The sequence below is a fragment of the Bufo bufo genome, chromosome 6, assembly GCF_905171765.1.
Source record: "Bufo bufo chromosome 6, aBufBuf1.1, whole genome shotgun sequence".
Taxonomy (NCBI): Eukaryota; Metazoa; Chordata; class Amphibia; order Anura; family Bufonidae; genus Bufo; species Bufo bufo.
This window is the reverse complement of record NC_053394.1, coordinates 286719236-286733754: the sequence shown is the minus strand read 5'-3', so window position 1 is coordinate 286733754 and position 14519 is coordinate 286719236. Positions and strand designations below refer to the sequence as shown.

Below are 14519 nucleotides of genomic sequence, written 5' to 3'. Positions count from 1 at the left end.
GCAGAGCTCTTGGACTTAGTCGTGGCAGAGACCAACCAGTATGCCACACAATTTATAACCGCAAACCCGGGAAGCTATTATGCCCAGCCTTTCCGGTGGAAACCAGTCCAAGTTTCCGAACTTAAAATTTTTCTAGGCCTTCTCCTCAACATGGGCCTGACAAAAAAGCATGAATTGCGGTCATATTGGTCCACGAACCCGATTCATCACATGCCCATGTTCTCTGCTGCTATGTCCAGGACACGATTTGAGGCCATCCTGCGTTTTCTGCATTTTAGCGACAACACCACCTCCCGTCCCAGAGGCCACCCAGCTTTTGACCGGCTCCACAAAATTCGGCCCCTCATAGACCATTTCAACCAGAAATTTGCAGATTTGTATACCCCTGAGCAAAACATCTGCGTAGACGAGTCCCTAATACATTTTACCGGGCGCCTTGGCTTCAAGCAATACATCCCAAGCAAGCGTGCCGGTATGGGGTCAAATTGTATAAGCTCTGTGAAAAGGCCACAGGCTATACCCACAAATTTCGGATCTATGAGGGAAAAGATCAGACCCTGGAGCCGGTCGGTTGCCCTGACTACCTGGGGAGCAGTGGGAAGACAGTCTGGGACTTGGTGTCACCCTTATTCGGCAAGGGGTACCATCTTTATGTGGACAATTTTTACACAAGTGTGGCCCTCTTTAGGCATTTGTTTCTAGAACGGATTTGCGCCTGTGGCACCGCGCGAACTAGTCGCGTGGGCTTCCCCCAACGGCTTGTAACCACCCGTCTTGCAAGGGGGGAGAGGGCTGCCTTGTGTAACGAAGAACTGCTCGCGGTGAAATGGAGAGACAAGCGTGACGTTTACATGCTCTCCTCCATTCACGCAGACACGACAATCCAAATTGAAAGGGCAACCCGTGTCATTGAAAAGCCCCTCTCAGTCCACGACTATAATGCGCTCATGGGAGGGGTGGACTTCAATGACCAGATGTTGGCTCCCTATTTAGTTTCCCGCAGAACCAGACGCTGGTATAAGAAGGTGTCTGTATATTTAATTCAATTGGCGCTGTATAATAGTTTTGTTCTCTACAGTAAGGCTGGGAGAACAGGATCCTTCCTCAAATTCCAGGAAGAGATCATCGAGAACCTCCTTTACCCAGGAGGTTCCGTGGCCCCATCCACCAGTGTAGTTAGCCGTCTACACGAGCGACATTTCCCCAGTGTCGTTGCTGGTACCTCAACCCAACCGCCACCCCGAAAAAAATGTCGTGTCTGTAGCAGGAGTGGAATAAGGCGTGACACCCGCTATTTCTGTCCTGACTGCCCTGACCACCCTGCCCTATGCTTAGGAGAGTGTTTCCGGAAGTACCACACACAGGTACACCTAGCATAGGGAATGCATCTCACAGGACAGGCACACAGGGCTATTAGGGCCCTTTTACTCACAGCTGCTGCAAACCTCTCCTTTCACCTGGGATAAAGTGCATAACGTACTTTGCCACATCTTTGGGCGATTTGCGCTTTGCACATTGTCCCATGGGGAAGGAGAGGTTTGTTCTATAAAGGTAAAAAAAAACTAAACAAAAAAAAAATTACCGGTAAGTAAAAAAGTTAAAAAAGTTTAAAAAATGTAATGTTCTGTTCTAAAGTTAATAAAGTTATTGCTTTGCGGCCTGGTTTTTTCTTTTTTGTTTTGTTTTTTTTACCTTCCAGGTGGACCAACCGATCGACTAGCTGCAGCACTGATGTGCATTCTGACAGAAGCATTGCGCTGCTGTCAGATTACACGCAAGTCGGTGTATGCGGCGCTGCAAGACGAGATTTCTCCTCTGCAGTAAAAGATACGTTTGCCGAGGCATATGAGCTGAGGAGGTGGCGGTGTTCATATACTTTGGCAAACACTTTGTATATATAAAAAAAAAAATCCCGGCAATGATTTATTCATCCACATCGATTGATGTGAATGGAGAAATCGGGTTTGCCAGGGCATACGAGCTAAGTGGGTATGGATGTTGGGCGGAGCTCCTATGTCCTGGCAGACGCCTTTCCCCTCCTTTTTCTTTTTTTGGCAGAGATTTTTTCATCCACATTGATCGATGCGAATGAAGAAATCTGTGCCGTTCATTTTTTTCTTTCAGCCCAGAGGCTGAACGGAAAAAAAAAATCTCATTACCTGTATGCTCAATATAAGGAGAATAGCAGAAACTCCTAATGCTGGGCATACATGTAATGATTGCGGAGACCCTCAAATGCCAGGGCAGTACAAACACCCCACAAATAACACCATTTTGGAAAGAAGACACCCCAAGGTATTCGCTGATGGGCATAGTGAGTTCATGGAAGTTTTTATTTTTTGTCACAAGTTAGTGGAATATGAGACTTTGTATGAAAAAAAAAAAAAAATCATCATTTTCCACTAACTTGTGACAAAAAATAAAAAATTCTAGGAACTTGCCATGTCCCTCACGGAATACCTTGGGGTGTCTTCTTTCCAAAATGGGGTCACATGTGGGGTATTTATACTGCCCTGGCATTTTAGGGGCCCCAAAGCGTGAGAAGAAGTCTGGTATCCAAATGTCTAAAAATGCCCTCCTAAAAGGAATTTGGGCACCTTTGCCCACCTAGGCTGCAAAAAAGTGTCACACATGTGGTATCTCCGTATTCAGGAGAAGTTGGGGAATGTGTTTTGGGGTGTCATTTTACATATACCCATGCTGGGTGAGATAAATATCTTGGTCAAATGCCAACTTTGTATAAAAAAATGGGAAAAGTTGTCTTTTGCCAAGATATTTCTCTCACCCAGCATGGGTATATGTAAAATGACACCACAAAACACATTCCCCAACTTCTCCTGAATACGGCGATACCACATGTGTGACACTTTTTTGCAGCCTAGGTGGGCAAAGGGGCCCACATTCCAAAGAGCACCTTTCGGATTTCACAGGTCATTTACCTACTTACCACACATTAGGGCCCCTGGAAAATGCCAGGGCAGTATAACTACCCCACAAGTGACCCCATTTTGGAAAGAAGACACCCCAAGGTATTCCGTGAGGGGCATAGCAAGTTCCTAGAATTTTTTATTTTTTGTCACAAGTTAGTGGAAAATGATGATTTTTTTTTTTTTTTTCATACAAAGTCTCATATTCCACTAACTTGTGACAAAAAATAAAAACTTCCATGAACTCACTATGCCCATCAGCGAATACCTTGGGGTCTCTTCTTTCCAAAATGGGGTCACTTGTGGGGTAGTTATACTGCCCTGGCATTCTAGGGGCCCAAATGTGTGGTAAGGAGTTTGAAATCAAATTCTGTAAAAAATGACCTGTGAAATCCGAAAGGTGCTCTTTGGAATATGGGCCCCTTTGACCACCTAGGCTGCAAAAAAGTGTCACACATCTGGTATCTCTGTATTCAGGAGAAGTTGAGGAATGTGTTTTGGGGTGTCTTTTTGAATATACCCATGCTGGGTGAGATAAATATCTTGGTCAAATGCCAACTTTGTATAAAAAAATGGGAAAAGTTGTCTTTTGCCAAGATATTTCTCTCACCCAGCATGGGTATATGTAAAATGACACCCCAAAACACATTCCCCAACTTCTCCTGAGTACGGAGATACCAGATGTGTGACACTTTTTTGCAGCCTAGGTGGGCAAAGGGGCCCATATTCTAAAGAGCACCTTTCGGATTTCACAGGTCATTTTTTACAGAATTTGATTTCAAACTCCTTACCACACATTTGGGCCCCTAGAATGCCAGGGCAGTATAACTACCCCACAAGTGACCCCATTTTGGAAAGAAGAGACCCCAAGGTATTCGCTGATGGGCATAGTGAGTTCATGGAAGTTTTTATTTTTTGTCACAAGTTAGTGGAATATGAGACTTTGTATGAAAAAAATAAAAATAAAAAAAAATCATCATTTTCCACTAACTTGTGACAAAAAATAAAAAATTCTAGGAACTCGCCATGCCCCTCACGGAATACCTTGGGGTGTCTTCTTTCCAAAATGGGGTCACTTGTGGGGTAGTTATACTGCCCTGGCATTATAGGGGCCCAAATGTGTGGTATGGAGTTTGAAATCAAATTCTGTAAAAAATGACCTGTGAAATCCGAAAGGTGCTCTTTGGAATATGGGCCCCTTTGCCCACCTAGGCTGTAAAAAAGTGTCACACATCTGGTATCTCCGTACTCAGGAGAAGTTGGGGAATGTGTTTTGGGGTGTTATTTTACATATACCCATGCTGGGTGAGAGAAATATCTTGGCAAAAGACAACTTTTCCCATTTTTTTATACAAAGTTGGCATTTGACCAAGATATTTATCTCACCCAGCATGGGTATATGTAAAAAGACACCCCAAAACACATTCCTCAACTTCTCCTGAATACAGAGATACCAGATGTGTGACACTTTTTTTGCAGCCTAGGTGGGCAAAGGGGCCCATATTCCAAAGAGCACCTTTCGGATTTCACAGGTCATTTTTTACAGAATTTGATTTCAAACTCCTTACCACACATTTGGGCCCCTAGAATGCCAGGGCAGTATAACTACCCCACAAGTGACCCCATTTTGGAAAGAAGAGACCCCAAGGTATTCGCTGATGGGCATAGTGAGTTCATGGAAGTTTTTATTTTTTGTCACAAGTTAGTGGAATATGAGACTTTGTATGAAAAAAAAATAAAAAAAAAAATCATCATTTTCCACTAACTTGTGACAAAAAATAAAAATTTCTAGGAACTTGCCATGCCCCTCATGGAATACCTTGGGGTGTCTTCTTTCCAAAATGGGGTCACTTGTGGGGTAGTTATACTGCCCTGGCATTCTAGGGGCCCAAATGTGTGGTAAGGAGTTTTAAATCAAATTCTGTAAAAAATGACCTGTGAAATCCGAAAGGTGCTCTTTGGAATATGGGCCCCTTTGCCCACCTAGGCTGCAAAAAAGTGTCACACATCTGGTATCTCCGTACTCAGGAGAAGTTGAGTAATGTGTTTTGGGGTGTCATTTTACATATACCCATGCTGGGTGAGAGAAATATCTTGGCAAAAGACAACTTTTCCAATTTTTTTTATACAAAGTTGGCATTTGACCAAGATATTTATCTCACCCAGCATGGGTATATGTAAAAAGACACCCCAAAACACATTCCTCAACTTCTCCTGAATACAGAGATACCAGATGTGTGACACTTTTTTGCAGCCTAGGTGGGCAAAGGGGCCCATATTCCAAAGAGCACCTTTCGGATTTCACTGGTCATTTTTTACAGAATTTGATTTCAAACTCCTTACCACACATTTGGGCCCCTAGAATGCCAGGACAGTATAACTACCCCACAAGTGACCCTATTTTGGAAAGAAGAGACCCCAAGGTATTTCGTGATGGGCATAGTGAGTTCATAGAAGTTTTTATTTTTTGTCACAAGTTAGTGGAATATGAGACTTTGTAAGAATAAAAAAAAAAAAAAAAATCATCATTTTCCGCTAACTTGTGACAAAAAATAAAAAGTTCTATGAACTCACTATGCTCATCAGCAAATACCTTAGGGTGTGTACTTTCCGAAATGGGGTCATTTGTGGGGTGTTTGTACTGTCTGGGCATTGTAGAACCTCAGGAAACATGACAGGTGCTCAGAAAGTCAGAGCTGCTTCAAAAAGCGGAAATTCACATTTTTGTACCATAGTTTGTAAACGCTATAACTTTTACCCAAACCATTTTTTTTTTACCCAAACATTTTTTTTTTATCAAAGACATGTAGAACAATAAATTTAGAGCAAAATTTATATATGGATGTCGTTTTTTTTGCAAAATTTTACAACTGAAAGTGAAAAATGTCATTTTTTTGCAAAAAAATCGTTAAATTTCGAATAATAACAAAAAAAGTAAAAATGTCAGCAGCAATGAAATACCACCAAATGAAAGCTCTATTAGTGAGAAGAAAAGGAGGTAAAATTCATTTGGGTGGTAAGTTGCATGACCGAGCAATAAACGGTGAAAGTAGTGTAGGTCAGAAGTGTAAAAAGTGGCCTGGTCTTTCAGGGTGTTTAAGCACTGGGGGCTGAGGTGGTTAAAGCAATGTAGGATGGAGCGCTCCAGGAATTCAACAACTAATATTTGATATACACACTGAGTGAATGCGGTCAACACAGTCAGCCGGCTGTCCGATACCTCCCCACTAAGCACGTGGGACGCTAACCAGATTCTTTGTACAACATGGTAAACAGCCTGGCTGACTAACTTTTAACCACCAAACAAGTGGGACGCTGACCAGACTCTCCGAACCACACAAGTATCAATGCAGGAGAGACAGAGGTAGGATTCATTGAGGTCGCACTTCATGTGGGATGCCACAGCCGACACCTGACTCCACTCATGAACAGTGAGTAATAGATACACTGCGCATCTGTGTGGAACATCAATATGAAGGTGGGACCATACACTTATCTAATATAGATCGGCATCCAGAAAGAACCAGTTTTAATTATCAAGTGACATATAAATCTGGAGATATGTCAATAAGATCCGCATAAATATGTACAATCTGTAAATAACATGAATTAACAGCGTTGCCAGATTTATCATAACTGGGACTAAATGAATCAAGCTACTTGATACCATTATCAAAAGTGACTATATACCAGATTTCCAAGATACACATTGTGAAATATCATATTGGTATTTCCTCATATTGTGGTAACACCTATTGCGATAATATATGAATTACGGTATACGACAGCAGAATTGCCCTGTGGTGGGATACCTTTTCTTCACCAAAGTGACAGACTGCCAAGTGGTGATTCTTTTACTACTGAGTGGCATTCCTAACCTATTTTTTGTATTATATTGTGTATCATTTTTAGTCTTATTTTTACATTTTTAAGGGATGTAAATTATGTGGTTTTTATGACTAAAATATGTATTCAGAGTGATCCCAGGTGTTGAGTGCCTATCTTTTGGAATATATTAATTGTAACGCAAGATGATTGGGTGAATCATAACGATAGTGCACCTATTGTCACCTTGATATATATATTAGAAATGTGCATTTCTTCCTTCACTTTGTAGTTGATAAGGCGGCATATTACGTAGAGTGGTGGTTCTGTGTCTTTAGGCTTCCTCCTCAAGGCTCTGTGGACACGTTCTATGATAATATCATCTGAGTGAGAGTCACCAAGAATAGAGTGGAAGATTTGTTGTACTGTGAAGTGTAGGGTCGCAGGTAGCACTGTTTCCGGTAAACCTCTTATTCTCAAATTGTTCCTGCTTGCTTCAAAAGCAGCATTGAGGTATTTTTAACAAGAGGACATGCACTCCGTGACTGCTGAGCTATATTCACACATGCTTGTGTATTTTCCAGTTGCTCCACTCTGGAACCTATTTGTTTCACATCTTGTTTTATGTCTTGCGATTCTGAGTGTAGAGAAGTATCAACATCACTATCCGACTCTGCACCTGTGTCTTCTTGTACGATATGGAGAGGAAGCTAAGAAGCAGTTGCGTCTCTTGTGGGCCACGTCGTCAGATTACATCGGGTACCACAGACGACAGAGTGCGAAGGGAGAGTAGTTCGCTGCGGGTGACGCAACTTCGCAAAAATTAGGACCGAGTCCTCTAAATGTGATGCAGTTCCTGTGGACTGGGGTGTTAATTTGAAGCACCGGTCCCAGTCCAGAAAAATTGGAGCTTAGCTCCTCAAGGGTGTAGTGTAGAAGGGAGCCTGTTAGCGCTGAAATATAAGGCCTGGTTAGGCTAGGCCAGAGATGTGACTAGATGGGAGTAGGACAGCTGGGGAGGGGGGGTGAAACACCGTGGGCTGGCCTGTATGTAGCACAGAAGGCCACAGAGAGGAAAGTCTAGGCTCTGGAGCAGTCCGAGTGGACCGGGGAAGAGACCGCCAAGTATTTCTTTGTTATTTAAGGTCCTCCTCAGGCAGGGCCACGTGGCGTCTCTCAAATGGCGGCAGGCTAGCAATGATCCTGCAGCTTATATTTTGATACTAACCGCTCTCTGCTAGGTTTAATCGATCGGAGGCCTCCTGTCGCCGACCCCACAAGTCTCAGGAGAGGTCCGGGCTATAGGAGGAGGCTCACCTCTCTCGATGCGGCGCGTGTCCCGCTACTTCGGGCTGGGGATCTGGTCTGTCGGCTAGGCCGCCGCTATATCTCGGGATCCTGTGGGTATAGAAAGGCCAGGCTCGGCCAAAGCTGTAGTGGGCAAAGTCCCAAGATGGATTATGGCTGATTGGGATCTGATGTACGTTCGGTAAGGGCAGATGTTTTCAGATGTTCCCTCTCCTGTCAGAAGCTGCAAAGATGGCCGTCTGCTCCGCTCCATGGCAAACCATGCCCTCCTGGGCCCTCTTCTTAATATGCTTATTAGTAACGTTGTAGATGGCTTACAGAAGGGATGGCCAACCTGCGGCTCTCCAGCTGTTACAAAACTACAACTCCCAGCATGCCCAGACTACCTTCAGCTATCAGCCTACAGCAGTGCATGGTGGGAGTTGTAGTTTTACAACTGTTGGAGAGCCACAGGTTGGCCATCTCTGGTTTACAGAGTAGAATTTCAATGTTTAGCATTCAGTTTGGAAAAAAATGCCTTTGGGGTGATCCAATTACAATGTACAAACATATGAATGGACAGTATAGAGATCTTTTTCATGATCTATTTATACCCAGGCCTGTAATCATGATAAGGTTTCATGATCATCATCATCATAGACAGGGTTTCTTTACTGTAAGAGCAGTGAGACTATAGAACTGTCAGCAAGAGGACGTTGATTGAACCATCTATTCATTATAAAGGGGCCTAGATTTTTTTTAAAGTGATAATAGATTCCGAAGATGGAATATTGAAAAAAATCTAAGGATTTATTCTGATTGCCAGATTTGGAGTCAGGAAGTATTCTTCCTCTAATATTGAGTAATTTTCATCTGCCTCCTGAGAGCTTTCACCCTCCTCTGGATCAACACTTAAATGCCTTTTCCAGACTTGTATAATTTGCTTCACTATTTAATCTTAATTCTTTCTACAATGGTAATACAGCTGGACTGTTTTCAACCTTACTGACTGTAAGCATGGGTAGGAGGTTTGCTCACTATAATTTATATATGGAAACAATCTTGGATTGTATAAAAGGAGGAGCAGAATATAAAAAAAACTGTTTTCTTTGTTTCCAGAAACAGTGGTGATCCTGTCCATGAGTTGGTCTGGTACTGCACCGCAACTCAGTGGGGTCAACTGCAATACCAAACATGGCCAATGGACAAGAATGGCACTGCTTCTGGAAAATAAACTTACCCATTTTTCTCTAACTCTATAAACCCCATTAAAATCATATTAATGCACATCCCACAGCAGATTATTGGAAATTTGTATGGTCAGATTACAAAACGGCTGCCTCTGATAAAAAATAAATCCATCCAACATGCAGCTGTACAATACTAATAGCGGAACAATACCTGGATTGTCATCATATGAAAATTCACCATAAGCAACTGAGAAACCTGTAAGAAGGGGAAGAAGAGAAATACTTGAAGTATCCAATTCCTAAACAGCAAGTCCTCCTAGACAAGCAGCAATGTAAGAGCGTGAGAAGTATCACTGCAGAATTTGCCATTCAGACATCTGGGAAAGTCTGGAGAGAACTAGAACTAAAATTATATTGCTTGTCTTACATTGTAACATCATAAATAAGAAACCACTGAATATGATCTATAAAAGAACTGTTTGTAATAATTCATATACGGAAGGCATCAAAACTATGAATTAACACATGTGGAATTATATACATAACAAACAAGTGTGAAACAACTGAAAATATGTCATATTCTAGGTTCTTCAAAGTAGCCACCTTTTGCTTTGATTACTGCTTTGCACACTCTTGGCATTCTCTTGATGAGCTTCAAGAGGTAGTCCCCTGAAATGGTTTTCACTTCACAGGTGTGCCCTGTCAGGTTTAATAAGTGGGATTTCTTGCCTTATAAATGGGGTTGGGACCATCAGTTACGTTGAGGAGAAGTCAGGTGGATACACAGCTGATAGTCCTACTGAATAGACTGTTAGAATTTGTATTATGGCAAGAAAAAAGCAGCTAAGTAAAGAAAAACGAGTGGCCATCATTACTTTAAGAAATGAAGGTCAGTCAGTCAGCCGAAAAATTGGGAAAACTTTGAAAGTAAGGGCTATTTGACCATGAAGGAGAGTGATGGGGTGCTGCGCCAGATGACCTGGCCTCCACAGTCACCGGACCTGAACCCAATCGATATGGTTTGGGGTGAGCTGGACCGCAGAGTGAAGGCAAAAGGGTCAACAAGTGCTAAGCATCTCTGGGAACTCCTTCAAGACTGTTGGAAGACCATTTCAGGGAACTACCTCTTGAAGCTCATCAAGAGAATGCCAAGAGTGTGCAAAGCAGTAATCAAAGCAAAAGGTGGCTACTTTGAAGAACCTAGAATATGACATATTTTCAGTTGTTTCACACTTGTTTGTTATGTATATAATTCCACATGTGTTAATTCATAGTTTTGATGCCTTCATAGTCATGAAAATAAAGAAAACTCTTTGAATGAGAAGGTGTGTCCAAACTTTTGGTCTGTACTGTATATGAATTATTTTTGCCAAGGCGGTAGAAGAGAGAGGGTAGAAGAGAGGGGAAATCTTTCCTAATAATTCCACTTGTGCTGAGATTTAATTAAAAAAAAGAAGACACGTAGGAGATTAGATCTGGAGCAGGGATCTGCATCCTTCGGCACTTTAGCTGTGGTGAAACTATGACTCCCGGCATGTACACTTGCTTAGCTGTTTTCAGAACTTCCATAGAAGTGAATGGAGCATGATGTGAGTTGTAGTTTCACCACATTTGGAGTGACGAAGGTGGCGGACCCTTGATCTAGAGCATGGAGAGCAATATATGCATAGTATGCCAACCTACAGAAAAAAAGATGGCGAATGTATGAAACAGGTAAAAGGGATTTGCGAGATTTACAATAATTGGGTCACAGACAGAGGATGGTGTAAAATAACAAACATTATTTACCTGTTGAATGAGCCAGTTGTCCTCCTCGGCTTTGTTCACACAGCTGCAGTGATGATGTCACGTCACAAACACGTGACCAGGTACCTTGTTGAGGCCAGTGATTGGCTACAGTGGTTACATGTTGTTGATGTGATGTCAGCAATGCAGCCCTGTAAACAAGTACCGATGGGGAGGACCAGAACGGCACCACAAAGATGGCTGATTCAATGGGTCAATATTCTTTATTTTGTTATTTTACTCCATCCTCTTCCTGTGACCCAATTTTTATTTTATTTCAGGTTATTCAGTTGGAAACAAAGACTATATAATAGAGATCAAAATGTACCTTGATATGCATCACTAGAAACGGTAAACTCAGGTGATGTGTACAGGTTCCGAAAATTTCTCAGCGTGCCCTTAGGAGCGTTCGGAATAGAAGACAGGGGCACAGTCATGAATAGTCCTAGGTATGACCAAGACAAAGTTACTGAAAATGTCTAAAGGAAAATTGGTAGTTCTAAATTAAAAGGAAAAAACATTAAGACTAGGCTGAAAGCAACTTTCTTTACACTGGTAAAGAAGCAAAGGCAGAGGTTCTGCTACACTTTAGGTGCCTCTCTGAAGCTTCTGCCCTTCCTTGACTGATTGGAGTAGTGGTGCGAGCAAGAAATTGTCAGTGCTGTGCTAAATGTCTGGACCTGTCAATCTTGAGGCAGGTGGGTGCTTCTTCACCAGCGGGGACAGCCCCCTACAGGTGAAAAAGTCCTGCTGATAAGGATTGATTCTTTAGAATTGATTCACTAATCCCCAATATTTATATATAATCAATTCAACCTGCCTCTCTATAATTGCGGCATCTTATGTACATTGTCTTGAATATACGGAAGACCTGCCTGCAAGGTACCACAAAAATAGTGATAAAACTGCACATGGGCAGAAAAAAAACATATAGCCCAACATTGTGTATATATATATATATATATATTTATACATAGTATATCTCATTAACACTCATACACATAGGGGTTCTAGAAAAAAAAAAGACCTGTAGTCCATTTCACTTGGTTGGAAAGGACTGAGTAGCTTCACCTGGTTTAACCAGGAGAAGTATTTTTCATTCATTTAATGGGCCAGGTGAGATGACTATGCAGGAACCTGGCCATGTCAATCAAGGAGATGGGACTGGCAGAGGAAGCAGAAGGTGCAAGGGGTCACAACTACACTGCAACATTTGTCGTGCAACATTTTGTTGCACCAATGTTGCGCGATAATTTTTATAATGGCAGTCTATGGTGTCGCACTGCAACATGCGACATGCTGCGACTGCTAAGCGACAGTCGCAGAAAAATCCATCTCGAATGGATTTTCTGCGACTGTTGCGTTGCAGCCGCAGCATGTCGCATGTTGCAGTGCGACACCATAGACTGCCATTATAAAAATTGTCGCGCGACATTGGTGCAACAAAATGTTGCGCAACAAATGTTGCAGTGTAGACCTAGCCTAAAGCAACATATGAAGGGTGAAAGGTATAATTACATCCAGTTGAGCTAGCCCTACAAGGCAATGTGGTTTACCAGTGACTTTCCCAGTGAAAAAGTATCTTTAGAAGTGAACTGGGACTTATTGTTCTGATGCCAGTTTTCCATTTTTTACTTATCAGGAAAGGCAGGGGATTGAACTCTTGCTACAAGGTCACCCCACATATTATATGGGAAGCCTTCAAACAAAAAGGGATTTTAATTAATATTATTTACCTATAAAATGTAATGTCCTACATATAATGTATGTACTATGTGAGAATGGAAAGCAGGAAACCAACTTACCATCAAAATAGAAGCCAGATGGTGCTCCTGCTAACAGAGTCCCAGTCTGCAGAAGAGAAACCAGGATCCTTATGGTGAATAGTTCCAAACAATTGACTTTTTAAGTCTTCCCCTCTATCTAAATTAGAACATCAGTGAAATCAGTTTCTGGCTTCTGGTCCTCACCGGCTTCTGTGTCAGATCATTGATGGCATTTATCATGTAGACAACGTTAGTGCAAGGCACTAATGTATTGTGATTGTCCATATTGCTTCATACATTCATAGTAAATCCATTCTGTTGGGCCTCTTTCACACGAACGATATTGATTGGCTCCGGATGCGTTCAGTGAAACTTTCACCATTTTGAAAGCAAGTTCAGTCAGTTTTGTCTGCGATTGCGTTCAGTTGTCCAGTTTTTGTCACGCAAGTGCAATCAGTTTTGATGACTTTTTCACGCGCGTGATAAAAAGCTGAAGGTTTACAAACAACATCTCTTAGCAACCATCAGTGAAAAACGCATCGCATCCGTACTTGCATCCCCATGCAATGCGTTTTCACTGAAGCCCCATTCACTTGTATGGGGCCAGGGCTGTGTGAAAAACGCAGAATATAGAACATACTGCGATATTAATGCAACGCAGAACTGATGTGTGAAAAAAAACGCTCATGTATACAGACCCATTGAACTGAAGCCTTAGGGATATAGTTATTGTGCCTCTGTATTAAAGGCAGGTATCAGTGCACCGACATTCATAGTTAATACGTTCTGTCAGTTACTGTGCCTCAAAGAAAAAAATGGGGGTTAGTCAGCACATCCCAATGTGCAGGTGCACATCACCATGGCTGAAAGCACAAAAGCAGAAACAAACACAATGCAACAGCACTCTGCAAACACAAATAACAAAAGTAAATGTAATAGTGGCATACTCACTATAGAAAATGTACTAATGCTAATGCTACATTATAAATGTGAAATTCTTGGCAAATACATTTTGTACACAATTGTCCGCCAACTGCAATGCCTCCCCAAATGCCCTGGCCCCTCGCACAGATTGTACTTACAGTTGTTTTCAAAATTATTCAACCTCCACTGAAATTGAGTGTTTTGGCCAGTTTGACATTGATTTTGATCATTTCAGTCATCTTGTTTACAATTAAATCAAAGAGGCACTTGTAAGTCAGACAAATATAACATAACATTTATAATGAAATAACCACAAATGTCTTTTCTGTGCTCACATCATTATCAGTTTTATTCAACCCCCAAGTGACATTCAATCTTAGTTCTTAGTACAACATCCTTTTCCAGTTATAACAGCTTTTAAACGTGAAGCATAGCTTGACACAAGTGTCTTGCAGCGATCTACGGGTATCTTCGCCCATTCTTCATGGGCAAAAGCCTCCAGTTCAGTCACATTCTTAGGCTTGCGCGCTGCAACTGCTTTCTTTAAGTCCCACCAGAGGTTCTCAATCGGATTTATGTCTGGTGACTGCGATGGCCACTTCAAAATGTTCCAGCTATTAATCTGCAACCATGCTCTAGTGGACTTGGAGGTATGCTTGGGATCATTGTCCGGTTGAAATGTCCAACGTCTCCCAAGCCTCAGGTTTGTGACGGACTGCATCACATTTTCATCCAATATCTCCTGGTACTGAAGATAATTCATGGTACCTTGTACACGCTGAAGCTTCCCTGTACCTGTAGAAGCAAAACAGCCC

At 42.0% G+C, this 14519-nt stretch overlaps 1 protein-coding gene across 2 annotated transcripts in view; it reads right to left on the bottom strand.

The window, feature by feature from the left end:
* ITGA2B (integrin subunit alpha 2b) overlaps positions 1-14519 on the bottom strand; it is a 130784-nt gene that overhangs the window by 91723 nt on the left and 24542 nt on the right. For both annotated transcript variants that reach the window (XM_040435903.1, XM_040435904.1), the window contains exons 7-9: positions 12820-12865; positions 11343-11459; positions 9441-9485 (exon numbers count right to left, since the gene is read on the bottom strand). In XM_040435903.1, coding sequence (XP_040291837.1) covers positions 9441-9485; positions 11343-11459; positions 12820-12865 — 208 coding nt within the window. The remainder of the gene's footprint in view (positions 1-9440; positions 9486-11342; positions 11460-12819; positions 12866-14519) is intronic.